The sequence below is a fragment of the Ambystoma mexicanum genome, chromosome 3q, assembly GCF_040938575.1.
Source record: "Ambystoma mexicanum isolate Mex_15411 chromosome 3q, UKY_AmexF1_1, whole genome shotgun sequence".
NCBI lineage: Eukaryota > Metazoa > Chordata > Amphibia > Caudata > Ambystomatidae > Ambystoma > Ambystoma mexicanum.
The window spans coordinates 793,742,130-793,761,196 of record NC_090926.1 but is presented as its reverse complement, the minus strand read 5'-3'; the positions used below and the strand labels follow the sequence as shown (position 1 = coordinate 793,761,196).

General features: G+C 47.5%; 1 protein-coding gene across 1 annotated transcript in view; it reads left to right on the top strand.

The window, feature by feature from the left end:
• LOC138583003 (polycystin-1-like) overlaps positions 1 to 19,067 on the top strand; it is a 569,194-nt gene that overhangs the window by 272,189 nt on the left and 277,938 nt on the right. Inside the window, exons 15-16 of the mRNA XM_069654860.1 lie at positions 4,171 to 4,307; positions 13,967 to 17,628. Of these exons, the coding sequence (XP_069510961.1) occupies positions 4,171 to 4,307; positions 13,967 to 17,628 (3,799 nt within the window). The remainder of the gene's footprint in view (positions 1 to 4,170; positions 4,308 to 13,966; positions 17,629 to 19,067) is intronic.

Genomic DNA, 19,067 nt, shown 5'->3' with positions numbered 1-19,067 from the left:
ACCTCCCTGGAACTCAGGGGTCAAATCCTCATAGCACTTTAACAAGGAAAAGATGACTTTCCCTCCACCTCAATGCAATTACATCAAACATGAATAGTCTGTCACAATGCTCTTGCCATGCGTCAAACATAGCCAGCCAAATCCCGGCCACTAGCCCCCAATTTGTAATGGTTTATTGAGAGGCCACCCTCAAAATGGGGAGTTCCTTACCTCCACAAGCCAGGTGTCATACAATAAACGGTTTAATGTCAGTTCTTTATTGAGCCCTATTTTCCAATTCACCTAATACCCATTGGATCCCTCCCCCTGAGCTACCAATGAGACAAGAACCAGGACGGTGTTCAGGAAATATATTTGTACTTATTTCAATGAAAGATAATAGAGATCACACTAAAACGACACACGCCACCTTCTTTGTGGGTCACAATTGAACTTCTTGTTACACAAATAAATCACACAAGTTGGATAATGACCGAATGCCATTGACATATGCAATGCTGTTAAATTTTTAGATTTTTCTGTGCGCTTAGAAGGCTAACAGTTTAGTTTACAAATGTGTGCAAATGCATATGGCAATTATTATTTCACTCACACTTTGGTTTTAAAATAAACACAGGGTTATTTAACAGTTTGTTTTTCAGACCCCCCCCACTACTTTGGTCTGTGTTAGGGATGTTGGACAAAAAAATGTGAATTATTTTGGAATTTTGGAATTATGCCACCCTCCCCTCCACTTAAAGGCCTATGTCAAGGTATCTGGACAGAAGAAATGGGGATGATTTGAGAAATTTGGATTTGAGACCCCTCCCCCTCCACTTAAAGGCCAGTGTTAGGGAAAGTTGGGCACATAGGGCCCGATTCATGAAATTATTTGCGTGTAAAACACCAGATTTGCACGACAAAATGCGTGCAGAATACAGTCTGTCAATTCATGGAATCGACTACGCTGGATATTTTGCTGGCTTGCGTGGATTACCAGCATGCTCCATGCCTCTCTCTGTGAGTGGCTGAGTGTCTTGCATGAGACACCATGCAGGGAGTGAGCGAGGCCTGCCCACAGGGCAGATTTGTGGGCAGAACATGGAACATGGGGAACATTATGCCAAAAAGTGGCCAACGCGAGGGACGGCATGCAGGCAGTCCATGGCACACCCACAAGTACACACGACAAAGAATATTCATGGACGTAACTGCGCAACCTCTCACCTGCGAAATGCCCACACAAATCCCTCGATCTCTCTGCCACCCAAAAGCAGACATACAGATTTGTGCGGATGAATTGCAACTTTAGAGGTGAGTTTGCATGTCGTTTTTAGGGGTGCGTGCACGCAGACAGGATCCCGATTGCAGTTAGGGGTGCACGTAGGCAGGAATGGTTTATAGGGGTTCACACACAGATTTTTTGGAGTGATGCCCAAGTTAAGATAAATCTTAGCATGTTGTCAGGGCGCCTGTGACAGTTGCAGGGAACCCTGAACAGGGACCCTGAGGTGCAGGTCTATTTGCGGGGGAACACACATACTGTTTACAGGGTGCATGTATGCGCGACTGTTTTGGCTTTGTGTGGGGGCATGTCGGGGTGTTCCGGCCGTGGCTTGTGAATGTTGTTCATTTGCGTGAGGTATTCCATCAACATGCAAAGCACACAATGTAACTTCTGCACACCGGCTCGCACAGGGTCTTTCTTGGCACGCAGGCATTGTGGGATGAGTGCATACTTTTCCATGAATCTGGCACATAGGAATATCCAATTAAATTACAGTCTATAGTTTTCAGCACACACTGGGAATGAGTTTTGCTAATTTTTAATTTTAACAAAAATCACAAAAATCACCCTGTGGTGTTCTGCCAAGGGGAATTCATTAAATTAATATTTTTTGTTAAATAGGCTAAGGATCTACACAGTTTTGCCCCCACCCACTATAAAGGATTTCAGGCAGGCAGACTCCCCCACCTTTTGATTTGAAATGGCACAATTCTACTTAAATTTAAAACCTCTGTTTAAACTACAGCTGCATTTCAGGACACTCTTGGAGGCCAGGGGTGGTCTGGTCACTCAACTCTCAATGATGGACCCCAGCTCCTCACCATAGGACCGAGATAGCCTTTAGGCCTTCCCAGCAATAGACCATTCTACCCAGATGCAATTTCAGCAAAATCTCCTTTTGGTCTTTCCTTGCGGCTGTCAGATGGTACATTTCAGCAGCTCTGTCTCACTCCCATAGTGCATCCATTTTATATACCAGTGATGACACCACCAAGATTTCAATACTGGACAATGATCAGCAAGAATTCTTGCAAGCAGGATTGGACAGTACCCTTCTCTCCACCCTCAAGCCAAGCCTTCTCTAAGGATTGGTTAAGGAGTGTGATGTAGACATAAGGCAACTCTCATTTGAAATCCCCTTTTGTTTTCAAGACAACTTTTTTGCAAAAATGTGTTATGTAGCAAAACTTCAGAATTTACTAGTAACTGCCATAATATTTATATTTTCTGATTCATCTAATCATGGGGAATCAAATAAAATGACAGCTGAGTCGACACCATGCTGCATGGGTGTTTGGCATTGTTCCATTGTTTTTACAAAAAGCATTATAGTTATGCATATGAAACTTACTCCCACATTCCTAATTTTATCCGCCACCAGTTCGCCAGCTCTCAAATTTGGGACATGTTCAGAGTAAAATTTATTTCAATAAAATCACCTTGTAATTATCTAAAAAATGACACATACATGTAATCAGTGTGACTTGTGGTTTCTCAGAAAATGTGTCATGGAAGAGTCTTGGAAATGAGACTAAAGGGGAGATTCAGAAAAATTGGCACAAGTAAAAAAATGCATAGAGAGTCCACTTGTTTTGCTTGCGCCACTTTAAGGAATGTGCAGGTCACCTTATTTGCAAAGGTAATCAGGCTCTCATCACCCATGTGGGTACTTGGAGAGAACAACTCACAGTCATGGGCTCTTAACGGGCCCGTTGCTGTGAAATGTCAATACAAATTTTGAAAAAGTGTTTCTATCCCTGTTTATTTCCCTGTTTATTTATATATTTTTTATTTATTTGCATTTTTAAAGTGCTCACACAGCCCGGGGGCATCGAGGCGCTGTTACCAGAATATGGGCCTCGTTACAAATCACCTGGTATGGAAACAACGGTGGCGGTAAACCCGCCGCCACCGTTGTTTCCATGCCGGGCGATCACAACTCCTGCAGGCGGGAGGTGATGTTCCCGCCAGGTCTGACCTGGCGGGTTTAACACCGTCCGACTGCAGGCGGACGAGGAAACACCGGCAGCATTACGAGATGCTGCCGGTGTTTCCATGATCCCCATTCCCATTGAGTCCCAGAGGACTCAATGGGAATGGGGATTAACACCATTCCGCCTCCGTGATTCCCGGAAAACCGGGGTTGTAATGCCCTGGTAATTCTGGGAATCACGGAGGCGGAATGGTAATACGAGTCCGGCGGTAACCAGGTGGTTTTACCGCCTCGGTTACCGCCGGACTCGTAATGAGGCCCTATGTCTTAGTTGCGTATTTATAACGCGCTTACTACCCAGAGGTTTCTAAGCGCGGACCCGGGGATCGAACCTGTGTTGCTTCGTGGCGTCTTGTTTAAGGGAAAGCAATGGAGATGGGGCATCAGCAGTTCATATCATAGCACTGTCATTCCACTTAAGAAAATGCACAATTAGGTCATTCATGGCCTTGCAATGTATTTTGCATCTCCCTGCAGCTGCGTCAAAACGTTGCAGAGGAATGTGCTTGATTTCTGCAAAGTTCAAAATGCATTCCTTTTCTGAACTTGGTTAGGACCTTGAAATGCACAGATATGCAAACCTATTTGCGTAAATGCGCAAAGCAGGTGGGAAAAAGCATCAAAATGCACCCATCTTAGATCCACGCAGTGAGATGCTCTTTGAGATGTCATAGCGCATTACATCACTTGCGCAAAAGCATTTTCCAGAATGTTCCCCTCATTCTTTATCACAATATGTATTAATAGTAATCTTTGGTTGTGAGGCTGATTCTGGCCACACACTCTGTACCATAAATAGTAACAGGGTGCTGATATGTGGAGACTGCTTTTCTGTGGTCTTTGAATTGTCTTGGTACCCGGTGCTCTCTTGAGTCTCTTTTACCTAGTAATGAAGCATTTTTGGTTGCAGATGGCATTTTGGAGATGGTACGGCAGTGCTGGAAGATCCCTGGTCTCCACCATATGACCCCAAAGTCCTGCAGCTGGACCCAAACGCAGAGATAGTCTCTATAGTGAGCAACGTGACCCACACCTACACTCAGCCAGGTAAGCAACGCCCTACATAGGATAAATGCTGTGACGGATGGCCCTTGGAACTGCCCTCGGACCCAGCACAAGACTCGATACACCATATACAGTGCCTCTGCTTACTTTATCTCATCAGGAATGAATATTCTAGGGACACCAGAAGCATGTGGGATACGAGAGCATATATAGAAAAATCCTACAGATCTCTCTGTTCCCACTCTCCTCACATGGTTGTACCAGACATGATCTGCTGCAAAGCCATATGCATCTACAATCGGATCTGAAGTTACATCATCCTTATTGGCCATGAGGTTAGAATACTAGAGAAATTAAAAATATTCACATCCATACTGTCTGCCACACATGAACACAACAACAAGAAAAATGAGAAAACACATATAATCATATTCCTAATATTCATCTTAAATCCACATTTTCCTTTATATTTTACAAAAAGAGCCTCTGGTTTTCGTGCGCTCCCTCCTTTGGAACGAACTGTGAGTCCTTAAAGCATATTTAACTTTGAGCCTGCTAGTGCTCCCGTGCCACTGAAGGGGCGCCGGTATCCTTTTGTACGTCGCTGATATGGACCAAGCTCTTGCTGCCCTCCACCTTCTCAAAAGACAGAGTTGCGAAAATCACTTGGTGTGGCCCATGGAAACGCTGCTCGTTTCCAGCATCTGACGAAAGTGTAAACAAAAACATGGTCGCGGGGAACAACTGTGACTGCCCTAGCTTGTCAAATTCTTTGCTGTTTTCTCCTGTAGACTGTTGATGACAAGACACAACCTGTGAAGACACAAGTCTGACACTCTTGGTTAAGGCCCTAAGGTATTCCCTAAACTCCTCACCGAGACCCCAATGTATGTATGTCTATACATGTGTGTTCAAGACTACATCGTCCTCTCACAGTGGCTTCTCCATTACAAATCTCCTATCTCGCATATAATGCTCCTCGCTGCCCACCTTTTAGGCGTTATGTGACACACCACACATGCATGCAAATATAAAATGTATCAACTTAAACACAAAGTAACACTAAAAGTAACACTTACCCCTTTCTTATTAACTACGCTAGATACATGCCAAATCGCAACATTGCGTCAACATCGCTGTCACCCCAGTTCTTTCCCATTGAGACCTTGGTCGACCACCCCAACACCTCCATCAATCATTTTGTTCTGGGGGCACTGGTTAGTTCTTCAGGCAACCACTGCAGAAAGACTTAGTCCCCCTTTTACATATCACTACTATCTCCCTTATGAACAGTAGCACTGGGGAACATTGTTTTTTTTTCTTTCTTTTATGGGTGTTTTTCCCATACACAATGGAGCCCAGATATGTTGCTGTCAGTGGTATATTCATTTTACACTTTTTGAATGCACTACTGTACACCTTAACAATTTTTTTATCGTGTGGTTGACATTTCACCACTGCTAGCAAACAAAATGGCTAACCTCATTGTTTAAGCCCTGCCTCCACTATCTTGGTTGGCTGTCTTCCTCCCAGACAGGTGGGGACTCCTGTGTGCCTGGACATCATCTTGATCTCTGTGTTGAGATACTTGGACATTGTGGCTCTTCTACTGCTGGTCTCCACCAGGTAGAAGGGACCTTCATGGAGCTGAAGTCTTCTATACTCCTATGGTCATTCTCTTTGTAGGATTTGGAAAATGGTTTAGACCAGGAATGGCATCCCAGACACCCTAATCTTCTTTCAATCCAGAGTGATGTCATGACTGTTTCTGAGCTGCCTATTCCTGAATGGATAACCATTCAGCGTTTGCATTTTCCAGGTACTCTGATAGCTGAGCTGGGGTCCCTTCCAGCCCAGTTTTCTGTATAAGGAGAGCATTTGGGGCCGCCCAGAAGGCCCAGCGTTGGAACTATGGAGCCAAAGCATCAGAGGCCACAGAGGAATGCCCAGAAACTGTTTCTGCAACTAGTGCTGCCAAAGCCAACTGCTGGATGGAAAAGCTCTGCCACCTGCCTTACTTCGACCAGGTGAGGCCATCACAGTGTCTCTATCCCTTGAGTCAGTGGGAAAAACGGGTTCACTCTCCAGCGCTGCGCTCAACATCTCTTTGAAGGTCCTGGAAGCCACGGACCTGTGGCTGGCTTGAAACCTCTGGAGTGGGGACTCCTGTGTGCCTGGACATCATCTTGATCTCTGTGTTGAGATACTTGGACATTGTGGCTCTTCTACTGCTGGTCTCCACCAGGTAGAAGGGACCTTCATGGAGCTGAAGTCTTCTATACTCCTTCTTCAAGGCTGGCTGACCATTGCTGGGTCACAACAACTCATTTCTTCACCTGCTGTATCACAGAGGTCTTTCTTCATCATGGGTGCTGCAGCAGTGGTTGTTTATCTTTTTGAAACCTAGGGTCTAGCTGGTGGTCCAAGATCCTTGAGGCTGTGATCGGGGACTGGAAACCACAGCCCACCAGACCCAGCTGTCAATAGAATCCACCTCTGCACCTGATTTTCCTGGACCCACAACATGGCAACCATGGTGTGAACAGTTGCCCTGATTTACCTGGAGTTGTTAGTCTTTTTTGTTGGTTACGGGGCGCCGGACGACATACCTTATTTGAGACCCCTACTCCTCATTGAATCCAATCGGACAAAAAGCCCTTCCCTGCAGCTTCACTTGCCTTACGTTTGCTGGTGAAACCGGGGTATGGGAATCCTCTTTTGGGTCACCCCAGACACCTTGGATTGGCTGTAAACCCACCTGTGCCTGTCAGGGCCACTGCAGTGCCGTGGGTTTGGCCTCTTTCAGAACTGGGCATGGACAGCCCTCTATTAAGGGAGGAATCTCGCAACAGCACACAAGGGCTCTTTGATCGAGCTGCTCTGGTGAATACTGCCCCTAAGGAAATTTGCGTCCAGACCGGGTTTCTTGTGTTCTCTCTTACAGCAGTGGAGAGGGTAGAGACTGCTTGGAGATCGGATGAGCAAGTAAACAGACCTAATGCCATTAACTTAGATACTATCAGTAGTAAAACATCATTCTGCCCTCAGGGGCTTTTTAATTAATGCAAGATCAGAAGTAGCACATAGGGATGTATAACAGAGACCTGGTTTACTCCATCAGCTGAGCCTAATATTGTGCAATTGCTCCCTTTGAATTATGATATTCCTCGTCTTGATAGAGCCCCCCCTGGGATAGGTGGTGACCTGGCTCTGATCCATTTAGCATCCCTAACCTGCTTGATACTTGCTTTTAGCCATAATCTTCCCTGTGAACTGTTGTTGACTCGGATTCAGTGGTCGCCCCACTTATCAATGGATTTATTGTTGGTTTATAGGCCCCCTCCCTACCTATCGTTGGCAAATTCTGCTCTTGATATCTCACAACAGGTTGCCAATCTGGTTTTGACATACCCTAATCTGTGTATTATGGGAGATTTTAATGTTAGTCCCAATAATCCCACTAATATAAATGCAAAACAATTGATTAGCACACTGGCTGATTTAGGACCTTCCTTGTTTAATCATTTACCAAAGCACCGAAAGGGAAATGTGCTTGATCTAAATGTTTCGTCTGAGAAAGATCAGGTGGCAGTATTCAGTCCATTGCCGGTTCTTTGGTCCGATCCTTTCGTTCTTCCCCATACCAATTTCTGTGCTCCCACTACTGGCTGCACAACTAACATTTCTTGCCAACGGCGGCACTGGAGGAAGGTATCTCCTACCACTGTAGTTGAACATCTTGTGGGAAGCACTAGTGATTTTATCACATAAGAGAAACAGGATCCTTGTAATGCTTTGGTAAATGCGATGACAGAGGTAGCAAATGTTCTTGCAGTAAAGCTAGTAAAATTCGAGCTGGGCCTTCAGCTGCTTGGTTTAATGCTGAGCTAAGGACTATGAAACAACTATGTCGCCAGTTGGAACGTAAATGGAGATGAGAATATGACTTAGATTCTAAGCTTATCTATAAGCAGTCAGTGCTTCCGTATCAGGAAGCCATCTGACCGGCCAAATCTCCACATTTTACTGCACTGATTATGTCAGCTTCATGCCCAGCATGAGAACTCTTCAAAGTAGCAAAAGACCTTTCATCTGTAACCCCTTCTATTGATCCATTGCACTCACAAGCACAGTGTGATCTCATTATTTATTTTTTTGATGAAAAGATCCAGGCAATTCACAAATCTATTGCGGGCAATGAGACAGATGAAATTAAAGATAGGTTTTGGAAGCAGCCGCTAAATGAAATAACAATTCCTGAGATGGATCAATTTGAGGTTGTTACAGATGATATGGTCAGGGTGGCCCTGCAGAGGTTGAAATCGTCCTCTATTCCTCTCCGGCTGTTTCAATCCGTATCGACCGAGTTCATCCCACTTTCCCCACTTATGGAGGCTATTGTTACTCCACAGCTGTCTTGTTTTTTCGAATCTAGAGCCTTGCTACACCTGTTTCAATCGAGTTTCCGCCTAATGAAGGGTACAGAATCTGTAATTAATTCAGTCCTTGATGACATGGCATGCCTCCAAGACGTGGGGAGGTTGGAGTTCTGATTTTGATCAACCTCTCCACGGCCTTTGACACTATCGACCATGGCATACTGCTGAAGGGCCTGTAGAGAATAGGAATTCATTTCCGGGGCACCATTTGCCTGGTTTACGTCTTTTCTTTCAAGTGTACGCAAACAGTGTTGTTATTTCCTTTTCAATCCTCCCCAAGGTCCATGACCTGTGGTGTCCCCCAGGAGTCTCAGGAGGGGTGAGAGTGATCGAAGCCCACAATGAGCACATACAGTAAAACCCCACAGATTACTCTTAGGCAGAGGTATATCAAAAATACATTTATTATAGGCCTTTATTAAAGAACACAAATAAACCACAGTACTAATGAAACAGTTACCACACACACAAGCTTTTCACTATGTACCATCTATACAAAATAAGTTTAGCCTAATGCTGATGAAAGGGGCGAAAATAACCACATCCTGCAACAGAAGTGGTAAGTTCAACAAACATACCACATTAGGCAGTTCTTCAAAGTCAATCCCTATCTTGTGCAGTCCAGTCCTAAGACGTGAGGAGCCTTATGCTCAAATGTACAGTAGTGTATTAACAATGCGCAGTCGTGTGTAAAGCAAAAAGCAGGTTCTCTTCAGGGAGCTGTAGCTGTTCAGGGAGGGGGTTGAGGCAATGAAGAATAAAGCCCTACTCCTTAAGGAGGGTCTACCCTTGCAGACAGAGATACTTTCAGAGTTTGGGAATAGCTGGGGAGCACAGGCTAGCCCAGCTAAGGTGAGTATCTTTTCAGGGTTTTCTCGTGCATAAAAACAGATGGATGTGCCAGGGGGCCACCGGTAAGTTAAGTGATGCAGGTACTCACAGACCCTCAACACAGTCTGGACCAAACTTTGCCAGTCTAGCTCAATTCGCTAGTAGGTTTCACCCCTGCAGTTACAGAACGCTCCGGCTCTCAGCGGTGTGGGATGGGAGGATCGTCTGTGGGAGGACAGTAGCCTTTTCTCAGCTCTCAAAGAAAGGAGACACATCTGGTGCAGCACGCCTCAGGATACAGGGGGGCAGGTCTTCAGGCACTTACAGTGACAGTCACCACAGTGGGGCAACACAGGGGCCACAAATGCTTGTGGCACGGCGCACGCTCATAAATCGCGACCCAGAGGAGCCAGGACAACAGGTTTTGGCGGGAGAGGGCTCAAGTAAGTGAATCCCAAAGTATCGAGTCTCAACTCAGGACAGCAGCGCTCCTGACCAATAACCTGGGTTCGAGCTGGTCAGTTTGCCGGACGGCCCAGGAACACTTCCGAAGAGGCTCTTTGCAAGAGTAAGCAGGGGGTGCAGAGCGTTGTTCATCCCACTACTCCAAAGGATCAAAGTGCCCTTGCAGGCCTTCTTGGTATGATACAAAAAGCACGGGTCCGATGGGACAACAGCAGGGTCAGGGTCCCAAAACTTGCTAGCAATTCTCGGGTCTGCTCTTTCATCAGGATGCTTGGCTCCTTCTGTAGTTCGGTGTGAATTTTAGGTGATCGACCTGGAATGGATGCAGATCCCCTTCTCTTATCCAAGATTAGTTTTGTGCTCAAATCTAGGGTAACCAATGGAATACCTTCTCCCTTGCATGCACGCCAGGCATGGGGCAATTGTGGCCATGGTGGTTCCAGTCATTCAGGCCTACCAGACATACTGGCACCAGTAGTGTGGATTGGGGCCAGACAGTCCCAACCTTCTTCCTGACCACTAGCACACGTGACATGCAGGAGTCTGCAAAAGATGAGGCTGCATGCCCAAATAAGGAATACCTGGATCTCTTGACCTGGGTGAAGGCAAAGGGACAACATGGCCAAAGAACAGAACAAAAGACTTTGTGGCATGGCCATTTTCGGCACTGCCACAGTCTTGGGCTAAACGCAGTAAATGTGGTACAGTCCATAACACGAAGTAAAAATACTTTAAAAGTAAACTGCTGCCACCAGTTCATCCTAGGCACACTTGTACAAATACCAAAAAATCCTTAGAGGGTGTCTAGGTCATAAAACAAAAGGATCCCTATGCACAGTACTACTGTAAGGTACACAGAAAAAAAGTTACCAAGAAATGGCAATATAGTCAAAGACTAAGGGAAATATAGTTTCCCAGTACTGATAGCCTGAAGGACGTGTCAGTTTCCCCATAACAAATGAGCAAAAGCCCAGGGTAGCTGAAGGCTGTGCTCCACTGGTAAAAGTCAGGTTAGGCAAGCCAAACAAAAGCAAAAGGGAAAATTGCATCTAAGGGAGATCTTGCCTAACAATTATAGCAACAGGTGCCGCTGAATAACGGGCAGCCTGGACCACTGACTTTTGGCCAGATTCTTTTGGCCCATGTACGGCCCATGTCAATTCCGTCAAATGTCTTGGGGCCTGATCACGAGTTGGGCGGTAGCCCTTAAATGCGGCAGTAATGGTGTTACTGCTGCATTTAAGGGTCCGCCCAATCTCGAGTCTAGCGTGTTTGCCCCCAGCCGAAAGGTGGGGGTAAACACAGCAGAAAAATGCCAATTTCCGTCGCAATTACCACAGGCGGTATTACGGCGCAGTAATTGCACTGAAAATTCCCCATTGGAGAGTAACAGTTAGGGCCCAACCCGTGATCAGCGGTAATACCGCCGGATGGGTGGGTGCTAATGCAAATAAAGTTGGCCGGTATCCCAGTCGGTATACCGTCTAACTCGTGATGAGGTCCTTGGTGTTAAAGTTCAGTCCTCAGACTCCAGGGGGCTGCAGATTGCATCAGTATGCAGCTCTGGGTTCTTAAAGCTTAACATTATGAGGAAGACACTGCCATTTTTACCCTCTGAGTCTCCAACAAAGGTTGTTGCAGCTTCAATTCTTGGGTCTATAGATTACTGCAATGGAATCTATCTTGACCAGCCAGCTTTCTTGGTCCAAAGACTGCAGCTCCTTCAGAATGCTGCAGCCCGACTGGCTTTTGGGGTTGGTTGAATGTCCCACTCCCAAGATCTTCTTTGTCAATTGCATTGGCTTCCTGTGTGTAGTCTCATTGAGTTTAAAACTCTCTGCATTTCTCATCGGGCCTTCTATCAGTTGGCCGCTGAGGATCTGCAGATGAAACTCATTAAGTACACTCCCTCAAGGCGGCTCTGTTCCGAGTCTCAAAAACCTCTAATGGTCCCTCGCTTCCAAAGAGCATGGGTCGGTGGTTGTGCTTTCTCCACTCTCGCACCGTGTTTGTGGAACTCACTACCAAATTATTTACGAAGCATTCATGATCATTTAGCATGTCGGAAAGCTCTTAAGATGTACCTTTTTTAGTTTCTTGCGATTCTCTTTAGAGGCCGTAATGAACTCTCCCACAGGCTGTTACTTAGCACCCATATGCCTTCTGGCCATAAAAAAGGCCCAAGAAAGACATGCCTAAGAACGACACTGCTGAGAACAAAAGGATAGGAATTGTGCAGACCCGACACGATGCATCTTCTGGATTTCATCCTGCTCACAATGGCTCTGAAGGTCTGCAGGTTCCTTCAGAAATGATCTAGAATTTCAGGGAGTGGGGGATGTGGTTGAAGCCCAGTCAGCCCAATGGTGTTGCGCTCATGGAGCAAGTTCCTTTCCCATGTTTTCTGCAAGTTCTCTATCGGACCGATATCCTATGATTTAAAAGACCCATGGAACGCAGAAACATGTGTACAATCGAGGTAGGTTTTCTGAAGTCAGTTGCTGAATAATTTTATATGTCACCTTGCGCTGGTCATTGGGACAGATTTTTCCAGATCTGGCAAAAAATGGCTCCCGGATCCGGATATCAATTTGCACCCTTGAATGTGACTGATCTGCTTTTGTTGCCGAAGCCAGGATTCAAACCGAAGTCGAGAGACTTACCCACTAGAAATTCCTGTTAAAACATTTATGAATATGCCTGTTAGAATTGTACTCTGTAGAACATATTTAAACACAGCTTTGTGTATTTAAAAGATGTGCACCTTTTATAAGTTGTTTGCATCATTATGGGAAAGGCTCCTCCTTTTTTATTTTATTTTCCACCTGTTAATAAATAAACAATTCATCTCCTGAAATGGACATGTTTATTTATGGGGGGAAGGTGAGAAAAATCTCCTGAGTTTCTCCCCTACCCACCCTCTACATCTCCACACCCCTCCCTCCCAGGAACCACCCCCGCCCCGGCTCGCTGGTGGGACCCCACAGTTAATAATTTCCACTTCCAGGACTGATGTCATCCTCAGCCTTCATGATCTTTTATAAATCCTCTTTCCTGAGATGGAAACTTAACAACTGTGCACAATATTCCAGCAGGATGGAAAACCACTTGTACACAATTATTGTTCCCTTCCCCCTTCTGATATGTACACCTTTATCATAATAAGCTGTTCATGACGCCTAAGGGCCATAGTCGCGCTTTATACATTCTTGCACAGTTCCCCTTAGGTCAAATGCTGAATTATTAAATTTGAGTTTTTAAAATCTTAACATCAGTTGTGTCCAATTTTAAATCATATTTATTAAATTTGAATGTATAAGAAGTTCTTCTAAAACAAGGACATTGTTTTTAGGGACTGCTTTTGTTGCCTTTGTTAAAGGATTTAAAAAAAAAAGAAATGCGATGGTTAATTTAGATGATATGGATTTTTTGCTGTCATAGATGATTGAAATAATGTATGAAAATTGGTACTATGGTACATGCCATATGAACAGATGTTATATTTTATTTTTTATTGACTGGATTTTTGTAATGATTTTGAAAGGTTGATATATTCAGCCAACCAAATAAAAAGAAAAAAAAAACATTCTTGTTACATTACATTACATGACAGGTCTATGTTGGCACTGCATCGTTATTTTTGCAGTGTATGGTCATTTCCGGTCACACAATATAACCCCACATCAAGAGCACAGTGGCATCTCTGCGAATGTTGAAAAGGGCGGATTCTCATCGGTTTTCCACTATGAGCCCAGTTGAACGCCCATGACAATGAATAATTCAATGGCGTAAAATAATTTGGTAACTATAGAGCCGAGTTGTGCATTTTTATAGTCTACTTGCCATAGCTGATTGGTCAAAACATGATCGGAGGAGCACAATGAAACAACTTGGTGTCCTCCAGAAGATTGTCCAGTTGTGTGGCCAGATCTGACCTAATAGTCTCCATTTCTTTTCTCTCTACAGGTGACTACAACGTGACCGTCCAAGCATTCAACAACTATGAGAGCGTACAGCAGGTGGCCTCACTCCGTGTCCTTTGCCCCTTGGCCTCGTTATACCTGCTTGCATCCCCAGCAGCACCTTTAGTGAATCAAACCATCCTTTTTGAGGCCCGCCCAACCCCTTCAGCTTTTGGTGTGTCTTTTTCTTGGGACTTTGGTGACGGAACGCCCCAACGTATGGTCACCCTGGCAATGGTTCAACACAGCTTCTCGAAGAGTGGGCAGTACAGGGTCAGGGTCGGGGCCAGCCACAGCCTAAACACAGTTTTCTCTGAAGTACTAGTTCAGGTGGGGCAAAGTGTGATGGGACTCGAGATAACATCCAATGGGCCCAACGAGCTTGGAACTCCCACCACGATCAACGCCACAGTGGCATCTGGAACAGACGTGCAATGGTCCTGGGACATGGGCGATGGGTCAGAGTACCGGAAACAGTCATCGAGTTCAATCTCCCACACTTTCACCAGGGAGGGAAATTACACTGTCGGAGTGACCGCCAGCAACAGGGCCACCTCAGCTTGCGCCCACATCAATGTGGAGGTTTATAAGTTACAGATAACGCAAGTCCTGGCCCCGACTGTGGTCGCCAGTAGAAATCAGATCCGATTCCAGGCATTTGTGACAGGACCAGTGGATAGGATTCACTTCCACTGGGACTTCGGGGACCACAGTTACCCTGTGGTGATGGAGCAAAACCCCATAGTTTACCACAGCTACGCAACAGCAGGGAAGTTCCTACTGAACTTGACAGTGTCCGGTATGGCTAGTACTGACTTATTCCAGTCAACAGTCTATGTGCAGGATCCAATCCTCTCTGTGAAGGTGAGGGCATCTCCCCAGATAGTAGCCCTGGGTGACCCAGTCAGCTTCTCCGCCACTGTGATCCCTGCACCAGACCCACTGCATCAGTACAACTACAACTGGGATGCTGGCCTGGCAGGGTCACCTGTGCCCTCCAGCTCTCCAGAAATGACTTTCACCTACATGGAGGAAGGAATGTACCAAGTTACGTTCACCGCATGGAATAGCGTGGGGAGTCAGAATGCGTCCATCCAGGTCACTGCAAAAATTCCCATAGGGCCGATTAGCATACTTCATAGTGGGGAGACAGGAGAGGCCTTTAAAGTGAACTATTCCTACTGCTTCTCAGCAGAGGTCATTTATGGAGTTGTAGCCAGTTTCACTTGGGACTTTGGGGACTCCTCCCCTGAGGAGCCTGGCAGACGCGCCTGCCACTCCTACAGACAAGCGGGCAACACAACTATTTCTGTGACTGGACAGAACCCGGTCAGTCGCCAGGCGGCCACCCTGCTGATTAGTGTCCTGACGCCGGTGACGTCGCTCTCTGTGCGGGCAGACAGCACAGTAGGTGAGGTTGGCGAGGCCATCACCTTCCAAGCTTTTCTCTTGGCTGGGGACAGGATCCAGTATCTGTGGGCTGCATGTGACTCATGCAGCTTCACAGAAGGCCTATCAACTCTTGACCATCGCTTCATGCTCCCTGGAGTATTCACCGTCCGGGTCCAGGTAAAGAATGCAGTGAGTGTGGATGAAGCCAGTTTAAACATTGAGATTCAAGAGCGGGTGCATGGTCTCCGAGTGCGTAGTAGTGATGTGGTGCAGGAGAGATATGTGGCTGCCACAGAACCGTTTACTCTGACAGTGAAGGTGGGACGTGGCAGCAACGTGACCTTTCGTTGGGTTATTTCACATGGCTCAAGCCGGCTCTTATCTACTGAGGGTCCGTCAGTCACCTTCTCATGCAATTGCAGTGGGATACTGCTTGTGGAGGTCTGGGCGGGAAATCGCCTAGGGGAGGTATCAGAGAGCCTCATGCTCCACGTGATGGAGAGAGTTGGTGGTGTGGTGGTGCGGGCACCTCCTAAAAGCGCGTCCGTAGGGAGCACAGTGAACCTCACTGCCTCTGTCTCCAGTGGCACTGACCTACTCTACACCTGGTACCCAGGAGAAGGCCCAGGGCTGATGTCCTGCAACCACTCAGCTTTGTCTTATGTGTACCGCTCCCCAGGTACAAGGCGCATCTTTGTCACTGTATCAAACATCCTGGGTTCAGCCAATGGGTCAACAGAGCTGAGGGTGGAGGAGCCTGTGACTGGGGTGGACATATTGATCCTTGGCCTTGTGCCCCCTTTCCTCTTGAGGTCCAATTCGACTGTCCATCTCCAGGGCTCCGCGGTAAAAGGGACCGACATGCTGTGGGAATGGCATTTGCAGAAGAAGAAGGAAGTGCAACTTTTCCATAAGCAGAACATCTCCATCTTCCTGGGGGAGCCAGGGGTCTACCAGCTAGAGCTGAGGGCTTGGAACAACATCAGCTGCGACGTGACGGGGCAGGCCATAAGGGTGCAGCAGAAGGTTTCTGGACTCACGCTTCAAGTGGACAAGGCGGGTGCTTGCACCAGTGAGGTGTTTCATTTCAGCCTCTCTGTACTGAGGGGAACAAATGTGTCCTTTGTCCTCAACGTCACCTCCCTGGGACTAGTTATTGATGCACCCGATGGAAAGGTTCCTCTCGCAATCTCAGTGCCTGGGCAACACCTGGTATCGGCAACTGCCTACAATGAGTTGAGTCATGAAACAGCCTCGCTGCTAGTGCAGGTGCTGGAACAGGTCACAGGCTTGCATCTCTCTGATTGCTGTCCTCCCGTTCTGGATGTCACAAAGCCTTTGGAGCTCAGAGCAGCCGTGCTGACTGGGGATGCTTTAGTATTCTCATGGGCATTCGTTATCCCTGGGCACCGTGACCACAGTGCCACTGGGCAGCACGTTTTGTACAATCCAGCTGGTGTGGGGAACCTTACAATCCGAGTAGAGGCTAGAAACCATTTCTGTTGGCAATCTGTAGCTGCCAACATCACCTTGCAGTCTCCAGTCACGTCAGTCACCCTGTCTAGCAATGGAACACAGGCTTTTGTCAACCAGATCGTGGCATTTTGGGCTGCTGTTGAAGGTGGCAGTGACCTCAACTTTCATTGGCACTTTGGAGACTCGAGGGAATCTTTCACCAGTGCGGACAAGATGGTCTTCCACAAATACACTCACTCTGGGGACTTCTCTGCCGAGGTGAGAGTGTTCAACGCAATCAGCTTCGGAGTGGCTCACGTTACACTGAAGGTGAAGAAACTAGAATGCAATGAGCCTCGCGTGGAGCTGGTGCCCCCGCCATCCACCATTGCCGCGTCCCAGCATAGCTACTTCGAGGCTACGGTGGATCTGAAGACCTGCACCGCCTATGCGGCTCAGCACTTGTGGGAAGTGTACCACAGCCCAGACTGCCAGTCCCTGCTCCCAGCTGACCGGGTGTACCTGAGGCAAGTGGACATGTCTACTCCACTTCTACTGCTCCCCAAGCACTGCCTTCAGGCTGGTGTGTACTGCCTGCGATTCTCGCTGTCTATCCAGGGCACCCCACTGTCCCGCTCCATTTCCCTGCCCCTCAGAGTTCTGCATAGTGAGCTGGTGCCAGTGATCCAGGGGGGCTCCCACCGAAGCTGGTCTGCAGAGTTGGACCTGTTGATGGACGGTAGTGGATCCTATGACCCCGACTCTGAACTTGCCAAAGATGCAGCGCCTCTGGAGTACCACTGGAACTGGGAGACTAAGGTAATGACATGAATCTCAGACAGTATGGTGATGGGGCAAGGGGCAGGGATGATTGGGATGGGCAAGTAGGGGCTGCTGAAAGGACAGAGGTCTCAGACAGGATGCTGATGGGGCAAGGGGCAGGGATGATTGGGAGGGGCAAGTAGGGGCTGCTGAAAGGACAGAGATCTCAGACAGGATGGTGGTGGGGCAAGGGGCAGGGATGATTGGGAGGGGCATGTGGGGGCTGCTGAAAGGACAGAGATCTAAGACAGGATGGTGATGGGGCAAGGGGCAGGGATGATTGGGAGGGGCAAGTAGGGGCTGCTGAAAGGACAGAAGTCTCAGACAGGATGGTGATGGGGCAAGGGGCAGGGATGATTGGGAGGGGCATGTGGGGACTGCTGAAAGGACAGAAGTCTCAGACAGGATGCTGATGGGGCAAGGGGCAGGGATGATTGGGAGGGGCATGTGGGGGCTGCTGAAAGGACAGAAGTCTCAGACAGGATGGTGGTGGGGCAAGGGGCAGGGATGATTGGGAGGGGCATGTGGGGACTGCTGAAAGGACAGAGGTCTCAGACAGGATGCTGATGGGGCAAGGGGCAGGGATGATTGGGAGGGGCAAGTAGGGGCTGCTGAAAGGACAGAGATCTCAGACAGGATGGTGGTGGGGCAAGGGGCAGGGATTATTGGGAGGAGCAAGTAGGGGCTGCTGAAAGGACAGAGGTCTCAGACAGGATGGTGGTGGGGCAAGGGGCAGGAATGATTGGGATGGGCAAGTAGGGGCTGCTGAAAGGACAGCAAGGGTGCGGGGGAGAGCGATAACGGAGAGGGCACAGAGACGTGGAAGGAACAGTGGGCATGGAGAGGCGATTGAGAGGGTGAAGGCAGCAACTAAAATGGTGCACAGGGAACAGAGAACATACAGACAGTACAGAGGTCACAGCAAAAAGACAGAGGAAACCCAGAGGTAAAGAAACTGGCCGACCATAGACGATGATACATAATGAAAAGTAGGAAAGGAAATGATTGATGGGGAAAAAGCACCCTGGATAGGGTACAGAGGGGATAAGGAGGGCATGGAGTGGGAGTGACAGGCAGGCAGAGAGATGGGAAGAGGTGGCCACATGGCTGAACTAAAGAGAGATGGACATTCCGCCGGTGGGCAGAGAGGTGGGCATGGGATGGAAGCTGGTGTGCAAGATGCAGATTGAGGGGTGTAGGGACGGACACAGACCCTGGCATGGAGAGAGACTCTGGGGAAACTGCTGCAATGCAGATAGCCAATCAGCTGGTGGCGTAGCAATGAATGGAGGGCTGGCGGGGTGAGAGAGGCATGAACCAAGATATCCAGAAGAAAGAGACATAGGGACTCTGCTGGATAGTGAAAGACAGGCTTGGAACTGGAGGTCAGAAGAGTCAAAGAGAGAGATTGGGGCATGGACGGATGAAGATCTGGT